General features: G+C 46.2%; 1 protein-coding gene across 1 annotated transcript in view; it reads left to right on the top strand.

Annotated features, from left to right (window-relative positions):
• The window catches only part of LOC104292115 (netrin receptor DCC-like), a gene marked incomplete at its 3' end in the record, with an annotated part of 148,076 nt that overhangs the window by 55,272 nt on the left and 66,895 nt on the right, over nucleotides 1–25,909 (top strand). The window contains exons 6-7 of the mRNA XM_009891438.1: nucleotides 6,516–6,670; nucleotides 24,580–24,728. Coding sequence (XP_009889740.1) covers nucleotides 6,516–6,670; nucleotides 24,580–24,728 — 304 coding nt within the window. The remainder of the gene's footprint in view (nucleotides 1–6,515; nucleotides 6,671–24,579; nucleotides 24,729–25,909) is intronic.

Raw genomic sequence — 25,909 nt, 5'->3', positions numbered from 1 at the left:
GCTCTTCCCTCTGTAAAACGAAGCTCTTAAATTCAAGTTGGCGTTTCTGAGGCCGGTGCTGGAGGCAAGCGTCTTCTGCAGCAGGGCGTCACTTGGGGGATCCACGGCACAGAGGCAGGAGGGGAGGGTTTGCGGTGAAAACACGGGGTAGGAGCCGGGTTTGTTGGGTTTGGTTCACAGCTTAGACATGGACATCTCGCCTTCACAAACCCCTCTGAGAACAACACCTCGCTGGAGCGTCAGGAACGTCGGGGGACACGTTGAGGGTTGTGTAAGGCACTGAGGAAATACATTTAATTGGCCCAAGCGAAGAAACTGATGCGAAAAGAGGGTTGAATGAGTTCAGTGGGAAGTGAGGATGCCCAGCGGCTCCCTTGGCGCTCCCAGTTTGGGTACCAAATGGGGGTTCACAGGGCTGAATCACATATTTTTGCCCATCTGAGTCCTTACAGCCATCACCACCAGCCGTAATGGAACAGGGTCCTGTGCTGCGCGTGGGGATTCTCATCTCCCCATGTTTAGAAAGTGCTTCGAGATTTGTCCGTGGACATGAAGCGCCCGTGATGTGGCGACGCCGGAGAGCACTGTTGACATCACATCTCGTTTATTATAACTGTCTTAAAAACATTGGAGCTGCTGCGCACAGCTGCGTTGAGTCTTAAAAAGCTCCCGTGGGATTTTTTTTTTTTTTTGAGTTGTTTATTGTTTACACGTTATTTTTACAGTAGAACCGTTTTTCTGTTTAGGAAAATAAATATTGGATTTGACATTAACCCCGGGGATGCAAAGGAATTGTCAGAGAAATTACTGTACGTCTGGAGGAAGGCGATCCTCCCGCATTGGAGAGCGGGGAGGATTTGCGTGGCAGCTGGTGGCGTCACCGCAGCCGATGGGACAGAAAGGACACGCGGCCACTTGAAGGAACGTCCGGAAAAAATAACCCTCCCGTGTTTTGAACTCTCTCACAAAGGTTTTTCAGCGCAGCCCTTTTAAAGAAGCCCCTTTTGGGGAAGTGATTGCACTTATTGCCGTAGCCCTTCTGATGGGATGCTCTTTGATCTTCGGGCTCGGCTCCGCATCCCACCTGGGACGGAACGGCTTTGAACGCTGCTAAGGGTGATTGGAAAGAGCACTTCAAGGTAAAAGGCGAGTTTCTCGGAAAAGGATAAAACTTCCCTTAAATCTATTAGGAAAGAAATAAACAGCCACGCGATATACCCGCGCTCTGAGTTTCCGGTGGAGATAGAAATTTGGATATAAAAGGGAGATATTCCCGAACATTTGCTGATAATAGGGGACCATTGCTGGAAAAAATGAGCAGAAATAGAGGATTTCATGTGTAGGGTCTGTTAGCAGAGACGGAACTCTTAGTATACATTCGATTGTCCTTATTTTCTGTTAAAATATTGTGGAATATAGTGATAGAGTATCATGCATGCATTTCGATGGGTATCGCTCTTCAAGCTATAGACATGTACACACACACAAAAAAAGACCGTAAAACTCCATCCTGCCTCGCAGGAGAAATGTTCCAGAAGAGAAAGGAGCTCGTTTAGGTTTCATTTGATGTTATAAGCTCACGGAATAAACCCTTATTTTGTATGCAAGTAATAAGGTCATCTGAACGATTAAAAATGCGGAGTTTGCCAATGCAGTGGGTAAATATCCACCGTTTTGATTTGTTTCCCATTTTACTGCTGGGAACGGGGCTGTCCTTGGGTGCTGTGAGGGCAGAGGTGCTGCTGCCTCTCCAGCATCTCTCACGTCCACTTGAAACTTTAATTTTAATTAATTTATTATTTTATTATTTTTTTTTTAGCTAGAGGGTGGTCTTCAGGTGAGAAGCGTCTGGTCCATCTCCATCTTTAAACCTCTTCCCAACCAACAGCATTTGTGTCGGGACGCCGCCCACATTCAATTACAAACTGTTTTAGAGCGGTGATTTTTTTTGTTTTGTTTGGAGCGTTTGCAAAATGGGGCGGATTCAATATTTCAGTCCACGGGCGGGTTCCGATTTTGATGGGATTTTGACGTTCCGATTTGCTGTCGGCCTCGCTCTTCATTGCCTCTTCTCATCCGTCCCCGTCGGTCTGCTTCTCAACGAGCAAGCGTTGATTCACAAAGGCATTTGATATTTATGCGGTAGCGTATAAGTCAGCGCAAAAAAAAAGAGACGTTGTTTATTTTTACTGATTTGCTCTTGATCTAAACTGAAAAAATACCTCCTCAAATGTAATCCCAAGGCATCGTTAATTACCTGTGCATAGTTCTAAATGAATTCTGCCTTCCCGGCGAGAATTTACATCGCTGCATTTAAAATTTAATTGACAATAAAAAATTCCCTATTTATAAATAATGAGAAATATTTATATGGTAATCTATTTTCTGTTTAGCATTTTAGATGAGGCACAAACCCCCGAAATACAGCTCAGGTTTTGATTGCCACCGTTGAGATGTCGAGTTGGCTTAAGTAGTGGGTCCCGATTTGTAGCTATCCTTGGGTTTTAACTGACTGTTAGCAAACATTTTTCCCAAGAAATGAAATGAAGTGCTCTGATTTTTTTATTTATTTAAATTTTTTATTAAAAGAAGAAAATTACCCTGGACATCAGCTGAACGTAAAATCCTTTGACTCTTTTGCAAGATCGAGACTATTTTTATTTTCCTGATTTTTTTATTTATTTAAATTTTTTCTTAAAAGAAGAAAATTACCTTGGACATCAGCTGAACGTAAAACCCTTTGACGAAGGACTCTTTTGCAAGATCAAGACTATTTTTATTTTAAGTCGAACGTTCACTAGAACTTGTTTCCAATAACAAATTAATAAATGCATAGATACTCACAAAAAAGCTCACAGATCTCCCAGTTTGGCTTCCTGCACGTTGCAGACTGGAGAAATTAATCAAGGGACCACTTAATTGAACACAAAACCTTCTATTTGATTAAAGTCTATCTTCAGAATTCAGCTGAAGTTCAAAAATATCATTCCCAGATGATCTATTTACATTAGTTTCGAGGTTTGCTTGTTATAATCAAGGACTTTATGATATTTTGTGGGAGAACGATAATGGGAGATAAAAGAAGAACTCGAGGTAGTAAAAGTCCGTCCATTTTAAAATTAATAGTACTCATTTCACAGCAAGGAGCATTAACATGACTTGTCTTACTTGAAGTAACTAATTAGGTGTTTGAAACATTATAAAAGCATTTGTTACACACCTAAGAGATATATGGGAACTGTAATTATCTTTTTCTTTTTACATGCTGATACCGCAATGTAACATGATCTTCAGTCACTGGAAATTACATGTCGAAGCCTCTGTTTTACAAGAAAGTGGATGACTTTAGTCAAGGTCTTTTATTTTTAGACTGTAATTTATGGCCAAGATGGGATTGAAAAAGACAACCCCAAACGTAAAGGTGCCCAATTCAAGGCTGTTTGGTGCTTTTTTAGATGATTCCCGCATTGCTGTAGCATCTGTGGCGCATTACCCCCTGGCTGGTAAGCAGGAGCGCACGATGGACTTTTGGACATTGGTGACGCTCATCTCACCTACCTTCAACATGAGCGTGTGGCAGTGGGGCAGGTCGCTGGAGCTCGAGGGAGAAAAGGCAGCCACAGGTTTTCCAGCATCCATCTGACGTGGTTTAGGTATCTGTTTTACAAAGACAAGTGTAGGGTGGTTGTATTCAGAAGGAGGTTTTTTCACTTTGGTAGCTGGAGGTTTCACGGTGTCGAAGAAGACGCCGCTGCCCGACGGGACATTGGCAGGCGGCTTGTTTAAACAAAAGGGATAGTTTTTTCTCACGAGTCATAAATATGTTTCCACGGGATATCACAGAAACCAGAATCAGTGGAGATTTGACAGCTGGAAGGCAATGGACCCATTTGAGTGTCTGTGATCACCTGGGTGCCCAAATTCCAGAAACATGTGAGCAGGAGCTCTGTGACACAGAATAACCAGAGACTTCTGTCCTACACCAGGAGAATAACCAGATATTTCTATCCTGGTTCCCTTATTCCTCCAAATCTTTGTTATCTGGCCGCTGCCAGGTTGTGAGATGGGGCTGGGTGTGGGCTGTTGGCTGTTCTCGCGTCCCAGCCTGCCCGGAGGGAAACCTCAGCCCGTTCTTTTGCTTTATTCCTCCTAATCTCAATCCTGAGGTGTTTGCTTGATTATTGAGTTTGTTTGATTATTCCGGCTTGGGTTAATCTGGAACTCTTTTTTAATACAGGCCATTTCTTCTTTTCTTTAAGTTACAAGGTCTTGCACGGCCCTACGGGCTTCTGGTGTTGCATTTGGAAGATACTCTAGATCTGATCTCTAGAAGACCCGCACTATGGGAAGTAAAACATATAATGGTTTACTTCACTCAGTGCTTTCTCAAAGTGCATGGAGGGAACGCGCTGGTGCCAAAGCCGACCCCTGAGGAACACCACTTCTCACTGGTCTCCACTTGGATGTGGAACTGTTGACTGCAACTCTTTGAGTGCGATCATCCAGCCAATTCATTATCCATTGAGTGGTCCATCGCTCAAATTCATGTCTCTCCAATGTCTTGGAGGATGTCTCTCAGGACAATGTCAAATGCTTTGCACAAGTCCAGGTAGATGATGTCACCTGCTCTTCCCTTATCCATCAGTGCTTTAACCCTGTCGTAGAAGGCCACCAAATTTGTCAGACACCATTTGCCGTTAGCGAAGGCTGTCCCCGATCACCTCCTCGTTTTCCATGTGCCTTTGCATAGCTTCCAGGAGGATCTGCTCCATGATCTGGGTGAGCACAGAGGTGAGACTGACCGGCCTGTAGTTCCCCAGGGCTTCTTTTTTTTCCCCTTTTTAAAGATGGGGGTTATGTTTCCCCTTTTGCAGTCAGTGGCAACTTCACCGACCTGTCACAACTCCTGAAGGACGATGGATAGTGGCTTAGCAACTTAGCAAGAGAGACGTTAAACTCCTGTTGTCTCTGCTAAGAGGCGATCCGACCGTTTTCCCTTGGGAATGTTCACCAGAGCTTTCTTCCGTCAGTCCTCCGAGGGTTGGAGCGATGGTGGAGCCTGGCGCTCGGATGGTGGGACCATTCTTTGGCCTGAGAAATTTCATTTTGAGGAAACGTTCCCCGAAGGAACAATAATCTCCATTCTCTGAATTGCTGCTGTGCCTGTTGCAGCCCAGAGAACCACAGCAGAGCTACAAAAAGGGTGGCAATTAGTCGATTGGATCTTAATTTTTTTTTTTTTTTTCGGCGGCATGAAATCTACATTATTGTTGTTTTTCGCTGTTCAGAGGTCTTCTAGTAAAGGAGAGGAGCGAGGCATGCCACCCATAATAAATCAGTTACAAAAGCAATTTTACCTACTTCTTTTTGCAGATTGTCCATGAAATGTCTGTGATTTCATCCAATTTAAACCCTGCTTTGCTGTTTAGGGGTTGCATTTTTCCCGGACAATCCCGTGTTAATGACTTTAGGTCCGTATTTTCCTCACCGATTGTTATCTCTCACCCCTTTAGCCCACCGCCTTTGGCTCTGGGTGCTTATGGTGCCCGGAAAAATTTATATAGCTCTTGCCCTGACAGGAGGATGATGTCCTGTGTGTCACCCTGGCCAGGGGCTGCCACCTTCTAATGTCTGGGCTGTACCTTCGCTCTGGTGACCACCAGAACTCGTCACTGGGAGCGGCTGGTGGAGGAGCATCAATAGCATCCCTTTCCAGGGCTTAGTGATAACAAACTGTAGGTTGAGTTGGAGAGAAAGAGAAACCTGGCTGCTGCAGGCGATAGCGAGTTGATGTTTCCCAACAGCCGATGGCCAAGGTCACGTCCGTGGGGTGGTGTCCGACCGTCATCCCGCATTAGGAGAAAGTTCTGCCCCTGAACTGCCTGGGTGCTCCGTTGGCCAAGGGGGGAACGTAGTATGAACTCCCGAAATGGGTTTTCATTTTAGAGCTGCAAAACGGTGAGCGGTAGCGCCATCTTAGAAAAAAATTCTGGGTGGTCCCTGTGCCTGTGGAACAGTGGGGGGTGGCGGTAGTGGTGGTTTGGTGGTGGTGGTAGTGGTGGTTTGGAGGTGCAGATGTAGCAGGGACCCGGACAAGGGGTGAGTTTGCAGAGCGATCCAAACTCAGTTCCCACCAGCTGGGTGTTTACAGTCCCATATACATCTCACTTCTATATCAGGGATGTTTTCCTGTACTGAATAGCCATTTCTTTCCATCAATTTTCCTTTTTTGTTATATTAAGAAAAGCAAAGAACCGATATACCGTATGCCGTTTGAAATGTTAAAATACAGGTCTTTTTTGGAGTGCTTGCAGTGTTCCCAGTGGGCCCCATTACTTGAATTAGGCTTTTAAAAGTAAAAATAATAAAAAAAACCTGTAAATGAACAAACCTCAAACTGAAGTTTGATAAATAATCATACCGTGCAAGCTGCCAGTTGCATAACTAAGTAATGCTTGAAGATCCAAATGAATTTTAAAATGGTTTTCTTTTTGTTTTTGCTTTTGTTTTTTTAGGGAACGGGCAGTCAACACGTCTCAATCTGGGACGCTTCAACTGACCGTGGGCAACCTGAAGCCGGAGGAGACCTACACCTTCCGAGTGGTGGCGTACAACGAGTGGGGCCCAGGAGAGAGCTCGCAGCCCGTCAAGGTTGCCACGCAGCCGGAGCGTGAGTACGCGCAGGATCGGTGTCTTGGCGCGAGCCAGAGCCGCCAACCGCAGCTCTGCCGCGCTCACGGGCCGTTGCTTTAAGGTTTTCCTAGAGTTCCTCTTAGAAAACATGGCCCAGTAAAATAAATATGAGAATATTTATTAGAAAATAAGCAAAATTAGTAAAGGAAACCTTCCCTTAGTTCGCACTGTTTCTGGCAGAGCATCGAGCTGCTCAACAGCAGCATATTGTGAGTTTGTGGCGTGACTTTGATAGTCGCGCATCCCGTCTATTACGTGACAGCGTAAGTGACACCAAAAGCTGTGCTATGGTACGTCAGGTGGTGTATTTTTCGCTAGGAAACATGATAAACTTACTGACAGATAGAAAAAGCTTTCCACTGGAGTACACATTTTGGCTTACTGGGGTTTAAAACCAAATCTTTCCTCTTAATTACTGTTTAGCAGTCAGTGTGAGTGTGTTTTGTAAATCTTTGGAGCAGGTGGAACCTTTCAGTAGACACTTTTTCTGTATGTCTCATTTTATTGTAAGTGTTGGCACGTGTCTGGTCTCTGGCAAGAAGAGAAACTTTTTCTGGTTGAGTTTGTCCTATTGCTATTTTACTTCGCTTGGAAGAAGGACCATTGCAGAGAGAGGATTGAAACCCTATTTGAGCTCTTCTATGGAAAAATTAATGATTTGGAAGAGTTGGCCGTAAAAATGGGACCGGTATCTAGTTCTTAGCACGGAGAATGGGTGCTGTGTCTCGTACTGGTGGGCACTGGACTGCTTTGGTGAGCCAGAGGGGTGATGGTGGGATGCTGAGCTGCTTTGATGCTCCATCACTAAGCCAGAATACACTCCCCCTCTGTAATAAGGTGGGAAATGTAACGCTTACCAGAAGCACAGAAACTGTGTTACATTGTCACACGCTTCCGTGTACAGAAATTTAACTGAAAAGCAATATTTGTCTGAAAACCCCTCATCGTGTGAAGGTAACAGCCGTGCCGGTAACCCCCGAAATGTGTTTTCTTGATGGGAGAAGGTAGAGGAGGTGGGAACAGCTCTCCACGGTGCGAGGGGAGGAGAAGGAGGAGTGTGGAAAGCAAATCCTGTGCTAAGTCGAGCCCCCGGAGGTGGCTTTAGGTGGCTTTTGAACCGTTCCATTCCTTTCACAGCTCAGCTGAGCCCCAGGAAAGGTGTCCATCGGGGCCAGCGGGAGGACGTGCGCCGTCCCCTGAGCAGGCGAGGGATGTCGTGAACAAGGGGAGAAGGAACCTTTCAACTCAGATTATTCTGCGGTTTTGTGTCTGTAGCTTTGTTTATCACAAACGGTGAATTTTACTTCCTGTCATCGCTTCCCAGACCCCCAAGAATAGTGATGTTTGTGAAATATCAGCTGAGACACGTAGCGCTCTGGTGTTTTTTCTGGATGTCCCCACGTTTTCGATACATCTTCGATTCCTGCTCTGAGATTGCTCTGCCACTTATTGCACTTACTTGCGGTTACTCAACCGCCCCGTGCAAACGCAAGCAAGGTTGTTTCCCAGCCCTTTTTTTGGGGAAATAATTCTTGAAAGTCACTTTATGAATCGGAACCTTTTGAAAGGGAGGTATTAAGCAGCTGACCATCAGCATCGTTTATCTCTTGGTAGTTTATCTCTGCGTAGAAATGCGTGTACACACGTTTCTGAATATGTTTGTAGTTTTTATATATATATTTATGGAGGTAAAGCAACATTTCAAGCCAGAAAATGCCTTCCCCAGTGAAAAGCAGGCACCGCTACCCCCTGCTGTTACCATCTGAAGCAGTTCCCGGCTCCGGTTTCACGTGCAGTGCTACCCCCTGCTGTTACCATCTGAAGCTGCCACCGCGCAGTTCCCGGCTCCGGTTTCACATGCAGCGTAGACATTGGGAATATCTTTCCTATTTTAATAAATTCAGGATTTCTCTGAAGCGTCAAGTTTAAGCGTGGAGAAAATATTGCTTTCCTTTTTCTTTTTTTTTTTTCTTTTCGCTTTTTCCTGGCGACCAAATTATTTTATCATTTTGCAACCCGTCTCTCTGGTCCTGGGAGGCAGTCAGCTTCTCTGCGGCTGTCTTTTAGAACATGCTGTAACTATTGTACAATAAATTACATGGCTGCCCATAAATTGAATTTCCACATTATTTGAAAATACCAGAAGTATTATGCAATCCGGCATTGTTAAAGAAGAAAAAGCTGATGAAAAAGGACATCTGAAATTCATGTCTGTCACTGCCTGTTTCTAAAAGTGCATACATTCACACAGTAATCAGTTTAAAAGATCAACAGAACAAGTTCCAGCTTTTTGAAATAATCATTCAGAATGTATGGGCTGGATTTATATGAAGGGTTTTGTCCCCAAATTAACACCACCACCACCACCCCCTTTTTTTTTTTTTTTTTTTAGTAAACTACAACCCCCTTTTTCTCTGCCTTTATGGTATATAATTTCACTACAGTATTATCAGTCTGGATTTAAATCCCTGCCTGCTTAAGCCATGTCTAATCTTTTCATACCACATGTGGAGACTTTGTGAGTTATTATTTTGGCTCCTCAAGTTGCTGTTAAAGCAGCTTGGGTGTAGAGAATAAAGAACCGCATCTATTCTCCCAAGGAGGATTGGAATTGTCCGTCCGAGCTTTGAAAGCTGTTCCCTGCTGCGGCACCAGCTCACTTCTTTTTGCAGCCCTTTTGAATTAAAAACCGGTTTCCTAATAAATCCGTGTCTCCACGACGTGTGTATTAGTCGGTGAAAGAGAAGATGAGTAGGAAAACGTGTTGGTGTGCCCCAAAGAAACATGACGGCAACACTCCAGCCTCGTAAAGTTGCCTCTTATCATCTCCCTTCCAGTGAAATCAATTCAGACTGCACTGACATCTCAACTTCTACCCGAGCATCTTTAAGGGCTTTATAAGGAATAATTAATTACTGTAGCCTTCTGAGGTTGGAAATTATTACTATACCTACTTAAGAGGAGCCCAGCTGTGTCCCCATATGTCTCCCTCCTCCTGCGCTGTACTGCAAGGAGCACATCCCTGTCCCCTCATGATTGTCCCCAAGGTGGGGAGCAACCAGGAGGAGCCATGCTCCCCATCCCCACGTCCTCAAAATGGGAATTCTGAAATAAATACCGAGATTTGCCGGGGATTTACAGAGTGAGCGGGGCATTTTGCAGCAGGGAGAAGCTCTCCACCTTGTCTTAGGAGACTTGGATGACTTTGGTCACTGAGATCCACACCTGCCTAGATACTTTCGGAATTACTTTCCCATTAGGGGCTGGTGCATCTGACCTCAGAAATCAGTCCCTTTCTCATTTCAGAATTTCATTTTTTGTCATTACGGTGGGGAAGCATTTATATTATTTCTTGGATCATTTTATTGCTGACTGGTTGTACCTGAATTTTCTCGCTGAGACAAATAGCAGCAAAAACTACCATCAGTACTGCATTAAAGCAATTGCACCAGAAGCGATTCCAGTTTTGGGGTTTGGTGTGGGGTTTTGTTGGCTTTTTTTTTTTTTTTTCCTACAAGTTTTTCAGCGGAGACAATATTCTTTGAAGTTATTGCATGGGAAATGTTAAAAAGGCATAGACAAAATTTCAGCCACAGTCTCTTTTAACATACATTTCTTATACAAATGTCAAAACCGCATAGAAAATTAAAAGGCCATTAAAATTAATGCGAGGAAATTTCACATGAAACAGCGAGGGAAGGCAGGGATGTCTTTTAAAGCCCACATAGAAGACCTTTTTATCTAGCAGTAGTCCTGTATATGTGAATCAGCACAGATTATGTTTGCGGAATAAACATGCGCTGGAGTAATTGAATTATTCTGAAGACTTATATCAGACCCATCCATTTTAGTCACCAGTTGTCACCTCTCAGGGCTGGCCAGTGTCCCCAAGCGGGGCCGGCCCCTGCCGCTGTCGGATGCTGAGTAGTTCAGAGGGCACTAACGCCACCTTTGCTCCCTACTCAGCTATTTTGGGTACCAGTTTCAGTCACAAGGACGATAACGTCGCTATAATGATGCTAAACTGTCTCATGATAGTCGGGGTCTTGCTGAAATGGGATGAGTTTGAGCAGACACTGCAGGTTATCCAGGAAACCTCCCACCAAGGTGGACTTGATCACGTTTTTTGGGAACAGAGAGTTGAGAATCCCTGTTCTCCAATGCTGGATCTGGGTGGAGAAAAAGCTGAGCTTGTGTTTAAGAAGTTGGGAGGGCTGGAGCTAAGGCTCTGTGGCTTTGGGTGGATTGTTGAAGCCTCTTGGTTTCTCCATCCCCAGAATAGAAATAAGCAATGTTGAAAAAAGATAATCTTTCCAGGTCCCTTCCAGCCTGGGCTATTCGTTGAGTCTATGACTTTTCCTCTCTCCTTCCTCACACCCAGGTACAGGTCTATCCATGCCGCTTACACAATATCCTTCGTGGCAGGGATTTCCCTTCCCATCGTGTACGGATGTAACAAAAAAGTTAATAATTAATAACAAACCTGCAGTTAGTCCCATCTAATGAGGGAGCCATGGGCTCCGTGAGGAACATCCTCTGCTGCAGACTGTGCCACATCGGCTGTCGCAGTGATGGACTGAGGATGTGGCCTTCCTGCCCTCCATCCATCACTTTGCAACAACATTACATATGTTGTTTTAAAGGGGAGGAAAAAAAAAGTCTCAGAGTCTGCATTCTTACCCTGCCAAAATTTGTGTGTACAAAAAGATGCCCAGAAGGGCCGTGTTGGGTTTGGGCAGTGTCCGTTTTGCAAGGTGCAGGGGTATTTCAGAGAATCATAGAATGGTTTAGGTTGGAAAGGACCTTGAAGATCGTCCAGTTCCAACCCCCCTGCCCTGGGCAGGGACACCGCCCACCAGCCCAGGTTGCTCCAAGCCCCGTCCAAGCTGGCCTTGAACACCTCCAGGGATGGGACAGCCACAGCTTCTCTGGGCAACCTGGGCCAGTGCCTCACCACCTTCACAGTGAAAAATTTCTTCCTAATATCTAATCTAAACCTCCCCTCTTTTGTTTTGTAGCCATTACCCCTTGTCCTATCACTACACACCCTTGTAAAAAGTCCCTCTCCAGCTTTCCCCAACTCTCCCAGCCTGTCCTCCCAGCAGAGGGGCTCCAGCCCTCACAGCATCTTCATGGCCTCCTCTGGACCCGCTCCAGCAGGTCCATGTCCTTCTTATGTTGGGGACTCCAGAGCTGGAGGCAGTACTCCATGTGGGGTCTCCCCGGAGCAAAGCAGAGGGGCAGAATCCCCTCCCTTGCCCTGCTGGCCACACTTCTGATGCAGCCCAGGATCCGGTTGGCCTTCTGGGCTGCGATCGCACATTGCCGGCTCATGGTGAGCTTCTCGTCAATCAGCACCCCCAGGTCCTTCTCCTCAGGGCTGCTCTCCAGCCATTCCCCACCCAGCCTGGAGTTGTGCTTGGGATCACCTCGACCCAGATGTAGGACCTTGCGCTTGGCCTGGTTGAACTGCGTGAGGTTGGCATGGGCCCACGTTTCCAGCCTGTCCTGGTCCCTCTGGATGGCATCCCTCCCCTCCAGCGTGTCAGTTTATATATATATTTCATACATTTATCAATATGTGAAAGAGCTGGGGCAGGCAGACACATAAGCATCTCCGGTGTAATGCCTTGGCGGTGATTTTTTTCTTGTCATTTGATGAAAGGGTGAAGCAGTACTGAAAAATGTGTTCTGTGGAGTCATTAATATCCTCCTCATTTGTGTGTATTCTTCCATAATGGCTCAGTAAAATACTCCCTGGGGTAACTTTATGCCATTCTTGCATGGTTCTTTAATTTTATGAGTAATTTACGTGGAGCATTGGCAGGGGAGGGGGGGGAAGGTTTTCAGTTGCTTTACATTTTAATGAAATGTGTCTTCTTTTCTCAAAGTTGGGTAGACCTAAAGGGAGGGTTGGCGGTGTCTGTTTTTCTTTCCATCTTTGAGTCCTGTTTCTGGCTTCCCATCTGCTTTGTAAATTTATTTTGTCTTTTTCTTGAGAGAGAGAAGAGTTTCTTCAGTCTCAATTCTTGGAAGGTGCTTCACGTTGCAGGAGGTCGCGGTAGGAACAGGATGAGGTCTTGCTCTAGGTTGGCCATTGGGACACTGGTGGTGTCCCCAGCACGGGTGTGGGTGACGCATCTGCCCTGGCCCTGGTATCCTTAATGCTCTCTTGTGCAATGGAAAATACAAATTCAGATCCCCCGAACGCATCGGTGGTGTGAATTTTGTCTTTTGTTTCCTGGGCTTTTTGTTTTCACACCAGGGTTAATTTCAAATAAAGTAGAAATTTCTCTTATTTTGTGGGGAATCTGAGCCGTGTTCCCACGGCAAGCGATCTGCCCGCTCTCCTTCCCAACTCCTGCACTCCCCCTCCTCCTCTGCCACGTCGGGGCTGGCTCTGGATGTGCCACGGGGGGCGGTCAGCCCAGTTTTTGCTTTTTAGCTCCATTTAGAGTGGAGTCCAGGCTGGTTAATAGAGGCTGTTAGCATTGATAATTGAGATTAAAGATCACCTCATGCTGGTTTATTCTTTAGACTCTGGCTAGCTTTAGTGCTGTGGCTTTTTCTTTTTCTTTTTTTTTTTTCTTTTATTTCCCATTGAATTTCTTGTTTCTCTTGGGGAACAAAATGCAGTATCTTAATCCAGATGCAGTGACTCCGTCTGCACTTACCTGCTGAATGTGTGGTCCCTGCACGTCACAGGAAGGCCGAATAAGACTTTTGTAAACACCGTTTGCAATAAGGAGATGTAAGGAGGGATCAAATAAGAGCAAAATGAAAATGTATATTGTACTCCTTCCTAGAGACTTCTGAAAAAAGTTGCAAAGAGGAGGAGAGGAAAATATTCTGTGCATCTATCTTGGAGCTTAGATTGATTTTCACTTTCTGTTTAAGCAGCAAAAAGTGACCAGGTGAGCGTGCGGTCTGTTCTTCCAGTATTTCTGTAAACCTCTCCATGAAGAGATTCTTAAAGCTATTTAATTTGTTGAAAAACGTTCGTCTTCCCAAGTCATCTCCATCACCAAGACCATTTCCACCCTGCGTCTCACTGCGGGGGTGCCACCCTGTTGCCTTCTTGCCCCGGCTCGGTCCCTTCTGCAGCCACGTGCCTTCGAAGCTGTGAGGGGACCTGATGAAATACTTATTTAATTCTTACTGATGGATTATGCCAACTCCAGAAGCTCGCTGGAGTTGAAGTTTCCAGCTGGCACATCTCATGACCCCGAGCAAGGTGGTTCATTCCTGTACACTGTCATCCCTTTGTTTCTGAAATGGGCACAATGGTGAAGATGTGTCAGAATCTTCATCTTTTGAAGATGTCATAGAATCATAGAATTGTTCAGGTTGGAAGGGACCTTTAAGATCATCCAACCATTAACCTACCCTGACAAAACCACTTCTAAACCATGTCCCCATGTCATCCAAGTACTTCTTTTCTCAGAGATAGGAGGGCAGGTTCGGGCTCATTAATAGCGGTAGTATTTGTTACCACCATGGTAGACTAACAGATAAAGGAAAAAAAAAATTAAACCCAGAAAGTAGAGTTGTTCATTTTCAAATTGTCTTGGGTTCAATTTAAAGCACCACAAATCGCTTGCTGTTCATCATTCATCTTAATTAACTGAAATAATGCAGTCAAAATCATCTCTTTTGGGGGTTTTGTTTGGCTGAATTTTTTTTCTGACTGGCTCTTCTGCCTCCTTTGAAAAGTGTCCGTCTCATTAAAAAGTTGCACTGCTATATGAAATGTTGTAATTAAAGTTGAATTCGAAGGACTTTGCATCCCCTGTGTGAGACCTTACGTCTTGTCCTCAGTTGCATAGAGGAGACCCAGTAGGTGAGGAATCTGGATTGTGAGACGTACACACTGAATCTTTCCTACTCCAGTTGTGGGTAGGTATCTTCGGGGTGTCATGCTTAGGGCAGAACTGCTGATACGGTCAACACATGGTGAATCAGTGCCAGGCTCAAGCGTTGTTTTCCTGTAGATTTAGATGAGAGATGAGGAGGAAATTCTTGACTGTGAGGATGGTGAGCCCCTGGGGCAGGTTGCCCCGAGAAGCTGTGGCTGCCCCATCCCTGGAGGTGTTCAAGGCCAGGTTGGACGGGGCTTGGAGCAACCTGGGCTGGTGGGCAGTGTCCCTGCCCAGGGCAGGGGGGTTGGAACTGGATGGTCTTCAAGGTCGCTTCCAACCTAAACCATTCTGTGATTACTGAGGTTGCCATTATACCAGGAAGACTTTCTCTTCTCAGACACATACTCATCTTTTTATATCTTCTGGAAAAGAAAATTAAAAAAAAAAATCCTTTGGTTCTGGTAGGTTTGAAAATACCTCTGACCTTCATCATCCCCGAGAGGTATCGAGATGTTCTTTCAGAGGTCTCTGAAAGTCCCGGCATCAGCTACCACATCCTCCATGAGATTTCTAACAGAAGCAGTAAAAGCTGTTGCGTTTTTTTTCCTGGTGCTCCAGAGGAGTTGGTCTGAGTGACATTCTGAGGACGATCTGGTCCTGTTTCCCTCTATAAACCCCCTGCTCGGCCGTAGCCCTCGTTCTTGACACGGTCTTGGCTGCCTCCATCCCGGTGCTGCCCGGGGGAAACCTCCTCCTCCTCCCATCCACTGGACCTTGACCCCTGTGGAGAGCCACCTTCTCTCTGCTGAGGAGTCTTACAGATATTTCCCAGGGATTTTAAATAGCACTAAATAAGTTTTCCTATTGTTTTTAACAGATCTTCTCTCCTCACGATAGTCTCTGCCCATTTTTCATGAACTTAAAATATACTTGAATATATAGAATATATATATGAATGTGTATATGAATATATATAATATATATGTGAATATAAAGAATAGCGGCAGCATTTTTTATGAAAAACATTTCTTTTAAGGCTTTCTTCTTCTTTAAAACTGTTTTGTTTTTCATCGGACTCTTTAAACGCAAGTTGAGGATAGGAAGGACCAGAGGTTTGGGGTTCACAGGAAATTTCCTGATGCTGGAGTCTCTTGTTGTATTTTAAAGTACAGCGAAAACAATTCTTGATTGCTTTCCTTTTTTTTTTTGTTTTTGCTTTAATGAAACAATATATTTCATTCCGTCATCCAGTATGTAAAAATTGTGACAAGGTTAGACCAAAATCGATGCGAGTAATTTAAAAATTATTTAGAGAAGCGATATTTTAGTTTGAAAACATCATTACTGGGTGTTTCAGCATTATGGAATTACTTTGCGTCGTTTTTCTTGCTAAGCAAAAATCGTCACTGTTCTTTCCAAATGTTTTGATGTCTGTGAAGACCATGTTTACCAGAAATCATCTGCTTCAGTGAAAATACTCCAAACGCTCTCAATGAGAAGAGGGATTTTCCATTTCGGAGGTTTGTCTGTGCCGCATACTCCTTCCTTTCAGTGCTTCAGGGAGGTGGTTGATGTGAAGAATTTGGTGCTCGTCACCTAATCGTTGCTTTTTATAAATAATAAGCTTCAGCGGTTAGAAGTGTGTTGTAATTCTGCTCCAGGTTTGCTGAGCTGCAAAGGTACCATCATGCCAAGTAAAATACTTCACTTTGACTGACTTATTGAGAAGGAGCAGAAAATTAAAGCTGCTTTTATCTGAAAAAAAAAACAAAAAATCAAAATGCAGAACAGATAAGCATATCTTAATCAACTATGCAAATCAAGGTGTTGCATCATTTGCATGAAATATCCATATTTAGAGGTCCCTGATGCCAACAGCGATGCTGAGGCACAGTGGCCCTGCCTGGGTCCCTCCTCGAGCAGGAGGGGTGCAGGATGGATGGGCCACCCCTGGCACCCCGTACCCCACCTGCAGAGATGGTGGCAGTTGACGGTGATGAAGACGTCACCTTAATAGAATCGTAGAACGGTTTGGGTTGGAGGGGACCTTGAAGATCATCGAGTTCCAACCCCTCTGCCGTGGGCAGGGACACCTTCCACTAGACCAGGTTGCTCCAAGCCCCGTCTGTATGTGTCAGTATGACAGTGTCAGTATGAAATATGTCGCAGTTGGAAGCTCTTTTGCACTGGGGCGTTTTTCCTTCATCCTTACGTCCCTCAAGGGAGTATTTTGATGCCATAGTCCTTGGGCAACGTGGCCGTCCTTCCTGCTGGCTGCTGGTGAGACACAAGGAGATGTTTCCTTGGCCAGATTGGGCAGTTAGCTTTGGCTCCGGCTGGTCTTTCTCTGGACAAGAGCAGTGGCGCGTCACTTTGCTGAGATTCGTCCAAAAAGCTCTGCTGAGCTGCAGACCACTGGGACATATTTGTCTCCCTGCAGCTTTCCGAAAACAATGGCCATTGGGGCAGTGTAACGAGCTGGAAATGAAATAAACTCCACCGAGCCTGATTTGGGCACCGGGCAGAGTCCTGCTCGGTGCCTCCCGCTGATCCAATGCCACCACATTTTACTGACTGGTGGTACAAAGCTCTTCTCAAACCTTTTCATCAGAAACAAAGCTATCTGTGTAGAGAGACAGGTTTTATTCGTAGGACAGCCATGTCTAAGAGACCTAAATTATGATCGAGGCCATTTTGTGCTATGGTTTCTACAAATTTAATGGAGGGATTAGACCTGAGACTGAAGACAGACTCTTGAACCTCTGCCGTTGAGCAAGAGATGTGCTCCAGCCTACTCTTCCTGGGAAGGGCCAAATCATTTTAAACAATTCAGATGGGTCCTTTGGCCCTTTCCATACCTGTTATCTCTGTGGGATATCCGAACCCATCACTTTGTCACGGGGGTGTTTGATTAACCATCCCGCTCAGCTCCCATCAAGGACCGGGGTGGTGCCATCACCGGGGCTTAGCAGGGTACGAGGTTCTCAGCCATAACCGCTGCGGTCCTCTGCAGGAGCACAGCCCCATGAGAGGGAAAAGGTCGAAGAGAAGATGTCCTATAAAAGGGGCTGCTGCTGAGCAGTTCTAAAATAGCTTTGGATGTAGGAATTGAAATTCTGTCTCGGTTCCGTTTGACACGCATTCATCTTTGTTTTTATCTGGCCCTTTCTTCCCACCCCAGAAATCTTGCAATATAAATAGGTAAGATAAAGAACGGGCAGGAGATATATTATTATGCCATTTTATGGGCAGGAAATTGAAGCATAAAAGCATTAAATTATTTATCCAAGCTCCCTCTGGAAGTCTGAGCCAGAGCCAAGATTGCTGTAACCTATCTTTCCGCGCGCTGTTTCTCAAAATAAAAGGTTGAATTTCTGTCCCTATTGAAGTCAATCGCCGTTGCTTTTTAGTTCTGGGGATGCTATCATTTCCCGGGAAGCACATCGCGGGGCCTCGTTGTAAATGCACTTCCATTCAGAAAGGTTTTTTTCCTGCCATTTTTTCAGACCTCAAACAAACGCAGGGCAGGTTTGGACACCCAGAAGCAGATGGATTTTGGAACAAAAGCTTGTTTTGGAACTTAATTTATCTTGCTGAGCGCAGGCTCGCTCTTCGTGGATGCTATTATTTTAGTGTCCGTGTTTGCACCCCATGTTTGCTTTCAAATAGCTTATTGACATTAGTGAAATCTTAATAAATTGGTACTCGCGGAGAGATTTTTGCGCGAACGGCTACAACAGACTACTTCTTTCTCCATCCCCAACTTGGGGCTTTTCTGCTGCAAATACAGCCCGTCGGTGTCTTGTAATAGTAGGAAACTATTTAAAATATCGTTCTCTTTCTGAGTTTAGCAGCAGGGCTAACAGCGATCCTCAATTCCTAGAGCTGTTGCACTGCGATATACGTTGAAATGTTTGGAAGTCGGGCAAAATAAGCATGGGGGTGGAGCTGCTGGGCACTGAAGATACTTTTAAAAGTTTCTTTTATGAATGAAGAGCCTGTATTAGGTGTTGAGCCGCTTCTACTGCTGCTGTTGTACCCGTTTCTGGCCACGTTTTTATCTGGCGAGAAGATAATGCCGTACTTCCATCTCCCTCTTGCTCCAGACTTTCTGGAATTTGTGTTGTGGTGGTGTGCCCCGCTGGCACATCTCTGGCGGTGCTCAGGTCCCCATCCTCCCCCCCGAGCCTCTGCCTTTCCCCAACAGGAGGGTGGAAGAGGACGTGTTCCCAAACCTCCTCCAGTAGAGGCAGCTCCAAGGAGGCACTTTCCCTTCGCTGCGGCGTTGGGAGCCGAGCCACCTCCATCACCATCGCTTGGTGGTACCATCCCTGGTCCCGTGTTCCTTAGCAAATGGAAGAACATTGGATTCACGCATCTGTGGTGTGCAGCATGAGGAGTTAAAGGGAAAACTCGTGAAAACCAGAAGACTCTGTGAAAATGTCTTCAAGCTACTTCCAAAAGCGGATGGCACTGGAGGCCTCCGGGGCAGTCCAGCCAAACAACCGTCATGTCTTCAGAGCATGTCTGGCGTTGGGCAGCAGATTTCACTGTGTTAATAATTGCACTGCCTGCAGGCTCTCTGACGTTGCATCTTTCCGTGCAGCGTGGAACCAGATTTTAATGAAATATCGCTAAAGCTGTTAACTACAGAGAAAGAAAGGGGAGGGGGCCCAAAATCAAAGGCGCAATCAAAGTGCGCGCTCTATTATCAACAACCGCAAGTAGCTCCATAACTGGTTTACGTTTGAAATGTTTTCGGCGCAGATCAGCAGAGAACCAGATGCCGAAACAAAAAGTGAAATGTAATAACAAGAACAGTTTAATCATCGCATCTCATTACAGAGAGGAATAAATCACCGGGAAAAATGTTTTTTAAAAATGGCTTTCAGGATGGAGGTGGCAAGCCTGCCACAGAACCGGGAGGCTAACTCAGAATTAACAGGCGTATTTCTTTAATAAAAAATCAAGTTGGGCTAAGTGGTTTTGTTTTCCTTATGGAAGCGCGGTGGTGGTACGTGCTTGATGGTACGTGCTATCTCCTGGGAAGGTTTAATGCTCTCTTCTGAGCATAATCTGAGAGGATTCAGAGCACGAGTGCCTTGAATGGCATGCTCGGTGCGAGAACGTCGTGGCCATTAGGCGGGAGGTTGGTTTGGACCAGAGGCAGCAAAAGTCAAGACCCCTGGAACCAGGAGGAGAGAAAGAAGTAGGACTGTGATCCTTTCACCTCATATTTGGGCATTCAACTTCCAGGTGGTGTTTAGGACTCTCTTGCCCAAAGGCTGCCGTGCAAACTTCTGCATCATCTGAGATCACTTCTGCACCTGAGATCCCAAAGCTGGAGCCCATTGATAGCTCTGAAAGAAGGTCAGTGTCTTGTGATAGAGCTTAATGCAACGGTCTTGGGGACACCAAACTCTTTACCTGCCAGAGCTGCACTCACGATGTGTGGGTGCTCCTCTTCCCGCTCTCCAGTGGGGCTTCGGTGTGAGCCAGATTCCCACCAGCAGAGGCAGGGTGGCCTGGGGTGCAGAAGGCAGAGCTTCAGGAACTTATAACAATGGCAGGTTTGAGAGAGAGATTTAGGATGTTTAGGTAGTTGCCAAGCAATTTTTGACGTAGTTGCCTGCGTTCCTATTTTAGGCACTTGTATCATTCTTGTATCTTATTAAGGGTTATTATTGGAAGTTTAACTGAACAATAGCAAAGAGGAAATCTCTGGGGAACAACAGTGAAGGCTCATGAGAGTAGAAATTGGACTCATAGAATGGTTTAGGTTGGAAGGGACCTTAAAGATCATCTAGTTCCAACCCCCCTGCCCTGGGCAGGAACACCTCCCACCAGCCCAGGTTGCTCCAAGCCCCGTCCAACCTGGCCTTGAACACCTCCAGGGATGGGGCAGCCACAGCTTCTCGGGGCAACCTGCGCCAGGGGCTCACCACCCTCACAGCAAAGAATTTCTTCCTCATATCTCATCTCAGTCTCCCCTCTTCCAGTTTGAAGCCATTCCCCCTCGTCCTATCTCTACATGCCCTTGCAAAAGGTCCTTCTCCAGCTTTCTTGTAGGCCCCCTTTAGAAACTGGAAGAGGCTAAAAGATCTCTCTGGAGTCTTCTCCTCTGTAGGCTGAACACCCCCAACTCTCCCAGCCTGTCCTCCCAGCAGAGGTGCTCCAGCCCTCAGAACATCTTCATGGCCTCCTCTGGACCCTCTCCAACAGGTCCATGTCTTTCCTATGTTGGAGGCTCCAGAGCTGGAGGCAGTACTCCAGGTCAATACCAGTGTCTCCCAATAAGGAAACGTTTTCACTGGCCTACAGAGATGCCATCCCTTTCTGCTCCTACAACAAATCAAACTTGCAGGATTACTAGAGGTCTTAAAGCCCTCTTACCCTACCATTGGCCAGGTCTTCCCAGTAGCTAGTGCCCACCTCAAGCTGTGAAGCCCTTCTGCTGAGCTCCTCTGGGTTTGCTGACCCCAAAATCAAGCTGCGTTGACTCAACTTGTGCCATCGTGCCCCAGAGGTACGAATCAAAGCATCGTTTCTCCTGCCAGAGGCCCCCAGTTTGCCCCGTGCATCAAGCTGCGTTGACTCAACTTGTGCCATTGTGCCCCAGAGGTACAAATCAAAGCATTGTTTCTCCTGCCCTCCTGCCAGAGGCCCCCAGCTTGCCCTGTGCACGTGGTACATCTCCAACTGGGACAGGACGTGGACATGCAGCACTGTACGACGGAGGGAGGGAATGAATTATGGACGTTCTCCAGAGGCTCTTCACCTATTGCCAACTGCACATGACCTCTTTGGGTTTATACCAACTGCTGGCAGGAGGTTACCTCCAAAAATAACTCGTAGTCTGTAAGATTTGAGAACTTCTGGAAGATTAAAAGCAAGACACACCATTTACGTAGAGGACAGCCCTCTTTGCTGGGGCCAGCTCGGATTAGGCCTGATTGCCTGTACGGCTGCTGAATAGGAGTAATTCCCCCAAATAACTGGCAGTTGCGAGAGCAGCAGCAAACTCTTTGCAAGGCATCGTCGGAGCTTATATTTACGAAACAATCTGAGGCGCTGAACCGATGGGAGCAGAAGGGCATTCTCAGAGGAACGGTGAGTTTTGGAATGTGTTGAAGCATTATGTGGAGCACATAGTGAAAAACAAACAAACAAAAAAAGCATCAATCCTCAGCCCACCCTCTTTCCTCTCTCCTTTTTTCTTAGGTAAAGGATGCTGTTAGTTGTAAACGACTGACTTTAGAAGAAACATGATTTAATGTCTTGTTTTAATGGCACGCAAAGCGGTTCTAAAGGCCTCTCTGCTATTTAGAAAGCGAAGAATTTAGGAAAAGATTTAAAACTTAATGCCAATTTTCACGAGATTATTATTCGACAGAAGGGATCAGACGAGATTATTAAATGCTTTGTGCGTGCTGAAAATGCGGAGACCTTAACCACATTAGAGCGCCTGTCAGAAATATTGCGAGAGAATGAAAAGGAAAGCTGGGCCAAGGAAATAAAAATATTATAAATGTATCTACGCTGCCTCTAAACCTGAAAATGTGATCAAACGGTGGCTGTGTTTTGCTGATGCCGTGTCTGGGTGCGTTTCTCCGCTGCCCGGCTCTGCCATCCCTATTTTGCGGGAGCGGGACGGATCCAGGGAGCGTGGGGTCGGGGGCTCCTCGGCATCGCCGCGCGCTTACGGATTTCCAGAAGAGAGCCGTTAGCACGGGACTGCCTCGAAACGGGGCTGTAAGTTTGCAGAAAGCCCGTTCTAGGAGCTGTAATTCAGTTATCGGTCGCACAATAGCTTGCGAGTTTCGTTTTCCGCCACGGCACGCTCCTTGTCGAAAGGAAAAAGATATTATTTGGTGGTGAAGATTTTTTAGAAATAACCTTCTGCTTGACCTTTATGTTTTTGCCACAATTATAATTCTTTTTTTTTTCTTCTTCTTTTTTTTCCTTTCAATTTCGCTCGAGGTCAGGATGAAGGCACAGATAAGCTATAGATAGTCTCTTCTCCAAACACCAGTTGTTGCTGGTACTGCTGGTGGTTACAGGGGTATTATATATATATACAGGGGTATTATATTATATATATTAAGCTTTTTTAGCTCTTTTGTTTTAATAAGCAGTTTAAACTGATATCCAAAAGCCTCGTGTAGTTGATGTGTGATTATTTGCGTTCAGGGGAAAATTGGAGCATTTTAAGATGCAGTCTGTGTAACAAAAGGTGACCCAGTATGGTTTCCTTAATTACAAGGGACTGGTTTGTGTTGTCGTTTAAGGGGGGGGTCGTGTGCGTCTTCCCCCACCAGCACCATCCCGGTGTCGAGGCAATCCAAATTTTTTGCATTGCAAATGGTCTTTACTTGAAGGCTAAACCTATTGCAAACCTCTGTGTTTTCGGAACGAACCAAACCACATAAATAGTTTGAAGGATGGGGTAGTTTAACGCTTTTATTGCCATTATTTGGTTTGTAAGACGAGCTCGCCGCAGCCCTGCGGTTTCCGTAGCTGCTGGGCACCCTGCAAACACAGGAGTGTTATTTAAGAGCAGAACTGGGGCTACGTATCAATATTGGAGAGCTTATACTATTAAGGCCTAATTTTTAAGGGTAAACGAGGGTTTGCGGATGATGGAATAAGGCGGGTTGGGTGATGGGAGGTCTCTGCTCCAGCCCCTGCTCAAAGCAGGGTCAGCTCGGAGATCAGCCCAGAAGAGTGGCGTGATTTCTTCTGGCCAAGTCCATCCCATTGCTCGGTGCTACCAGGTTTTGGTGGCTTTGCAGGAGTGGTGTCGTGCCGCTGCTACGCCGGGGGGATGCCAGCCTACAGCCGGCCGTTGTGGGTTCCCTCGTTCCCTAGAGCATGTCAGGGACTGCCCATCATTCTTCACAGCAGCCATCACCTGGGATCCCTCGGGCAGCTAAAACAGACCGAGTAATGCATAAAAGAGTTTAAACAACTAGCGTGAACAGGTACACGTGCACAATGTGTGCAAATGCGCTAGGTAGAATCTAGCAGAGGGATTTTGAGGGCTAATTGCTCGCTATAAAAAAAAACACAGCCTGCTGCGGTGCGCCAAATCCGTTTATAATTTAATAGCATCAAGCTGGCCCCTACAGAGCTGGGACAGAAACACACAGGACTAAGTGCAGCTTTAAGCTCACAGTTAAGGTGTTTACAAGATGATTTTGGTAGCGTCGGGTGGTGCGTTGGCGTTTGCCTGCGGGTTTCTCAAATGGCTCCTCTGATGACGGTCCTTAGCTTGAGCTGGTCCTGGGTAGATTTTGAGGGCTAATTGCTCGCTATAAGAAATCACAGCCTGCTGTGGTGTGCCAAATCTGTTTATAATTTAATAGCATCAATCTGATCCCTACAGAGCTGGGACAGAAACACGCAGGACTAAGCAGTGCCTCACTGGAAAGCAGCTTTACGCTCACAGTTAAGGTGTTTATGAGATGATTTTGGTAGCGTTGGGTGGTGCGTTGGCCTTTGCCTGCGGGTTTCTCGAATGGCTCCTCTGATGGCGGTCCTTAGCTTGAGCTGGTCCTAGGTGGTCAGGTTTGCGTGTCTCCCGATTTCCTATTACAAGGTAAATGCATCTGTTGCGTGCGTTAGATATTTATGCTCCTTATTTCCCAGAAATTTCATTTTAAGGCTCGTAGAATCGTAGTATACCAGGTTGGAAGGGCCCTCAAGGATCATCTGGTCCGACCTTAAAGATGAAGTCCATCCCCTGAGCCAAAGCCGCAGAGATGTGGCGTTGATGGAACAACCCTTTCAAGTCTTTCATGTATTCATGGAGCTAAATCTGCGGTAGTCTTTCCGCGGTGTATTTTGCATGGGTTTATCATGCCTTCTGTGTTTTGTCTGGAGTTCCCGAGGGGTACGGTGCCGAAGCAGTGCCATCACAGGCATCCCTCGGAGGTGTGCGCAGGGCCGGGTCATGCCACGCGTCAGGGACACGGGCGTAGCGATGGGGGAACCAGGATTTTCACGCCGTCCTGTCCTTTCTGTGCAGTGCAAGTTCCCGGGCCGGTGGAAAACCTGCGGGCTGTGTCTACCTCACCTACCTCGATTCTCGTCTCCTGGGATCCCCCCGCCTATGCCAACGGCCCCGTTCAAGGCTACCGGCTCTTCTGCACGGAGACGGCCACTGGAAGAGAGCAGGTGAGCGGCGAGCGGGGCAGCTCTGCTCCCTCGCTGACAAAGAGAGATTTGGTGGAGGCATCTGCAGGTCTTTAACGTACTATAAAGGCTCAAAGTGAGAGGTTTTACAGATTAATCCACCGGGTTAGGGGAACGTTGCACAGACCAGTGATAAAAGAGAAAATCAAGGGAAATAAATTTTCACCAGCGTAAAATGGGTTCAAGAGGTAGAAGGAGGCAGCCTGTTATATATTAAACGTTCTTCAGCTTTACCCTGAAATTTCAGGATAATGCCAAAGAGCATTTTAAAGAGCCTTTTAGACTCCCCCTTTAAACCATCAACGCATTAATGGATGTTTGTGCATACAGGATGTATATTTGTAGTTGCTCCTTGTAACTCCTTTCAAGTAGGAGGGTAAAATCCAGGCTAGAAACGCGGCGTGTTCTCTCCAGACCGACAGATGCTCGTAGTGACAACTGTTATCGATGGCGCTCCTCAGGCTGCCACCGGCGCCTGCTTTCGAGTGGCAAACGAGCGGCGTTGTCTTCCGTAGGCTGCAAACTGCTCAGACGCTTCCCGCTTGTTAGCCAATATCGGATGGGAGCGCGGCAGCAGCAGTGGAGATGAGGTCTGTGGGTAGAGAGTATGGCCTGAATAGGTTTTTTTAACAAAGAATAGGGCAGGGAAGAAAGCGGAGATCCTTTTATTCTGACCCGGTGATAGCACGTGGTAATCACGGGCAGTCTGGTGGCCTCACTGGTCTTACGGGAACTTTTGTACCGTCCCCATTTTTACTGAGCTTGCTTTATTTTACTTCCTCCGTTTCTCCAAAATTCTGCCTTTGTCACTCTTTGCCTTTATTTTCTTCTATGCCTGTGGAGTGGCTTAACCAAACAAAACCCCCTTTTTTCCTGCACCTCGTGTAACTCAACACAGCTCAGAGGCGCTGAAATCCCCTCCGTCCCGTAGCGGTGGGCAGGGCTGTGGATGAGCGCCGAGACCTGAGCTGTAATAAACCGTTCTGGTACAAATTACCTTTGATACCAACTTAAATAAGGATTTAGCTTGACTTCTCCGAGGGTGAGAAGCTCGCCTCTTAACCCGCTCATCCCTGGGCACAGCCGTGGCGTCAACGGTCATGTATCCCCTTGGTTTTTCATCCCTTTGTGCTAGAACGTGGAGGTGGAGGGGCTCTCCTACC

This window comes from Charadrius vociferus, unplaced genomic scaffold, assembly GCF_000708025.1.
Source record: "Charadrius vociferus isolate BGI_N301 unplaced genomic scaffold, ASM70802v2 scaffold369, whole genome shotgun sequence".
Lineage (NCBI taxonomy): Eukaryota > Metazoa > Chordata > Aves > Charadriiformes > Charadriidae > Charadrius > Charadrius vociferus.
This window is presented reverse-complemented; position numbering and strand designations above follow the sequence as displayed.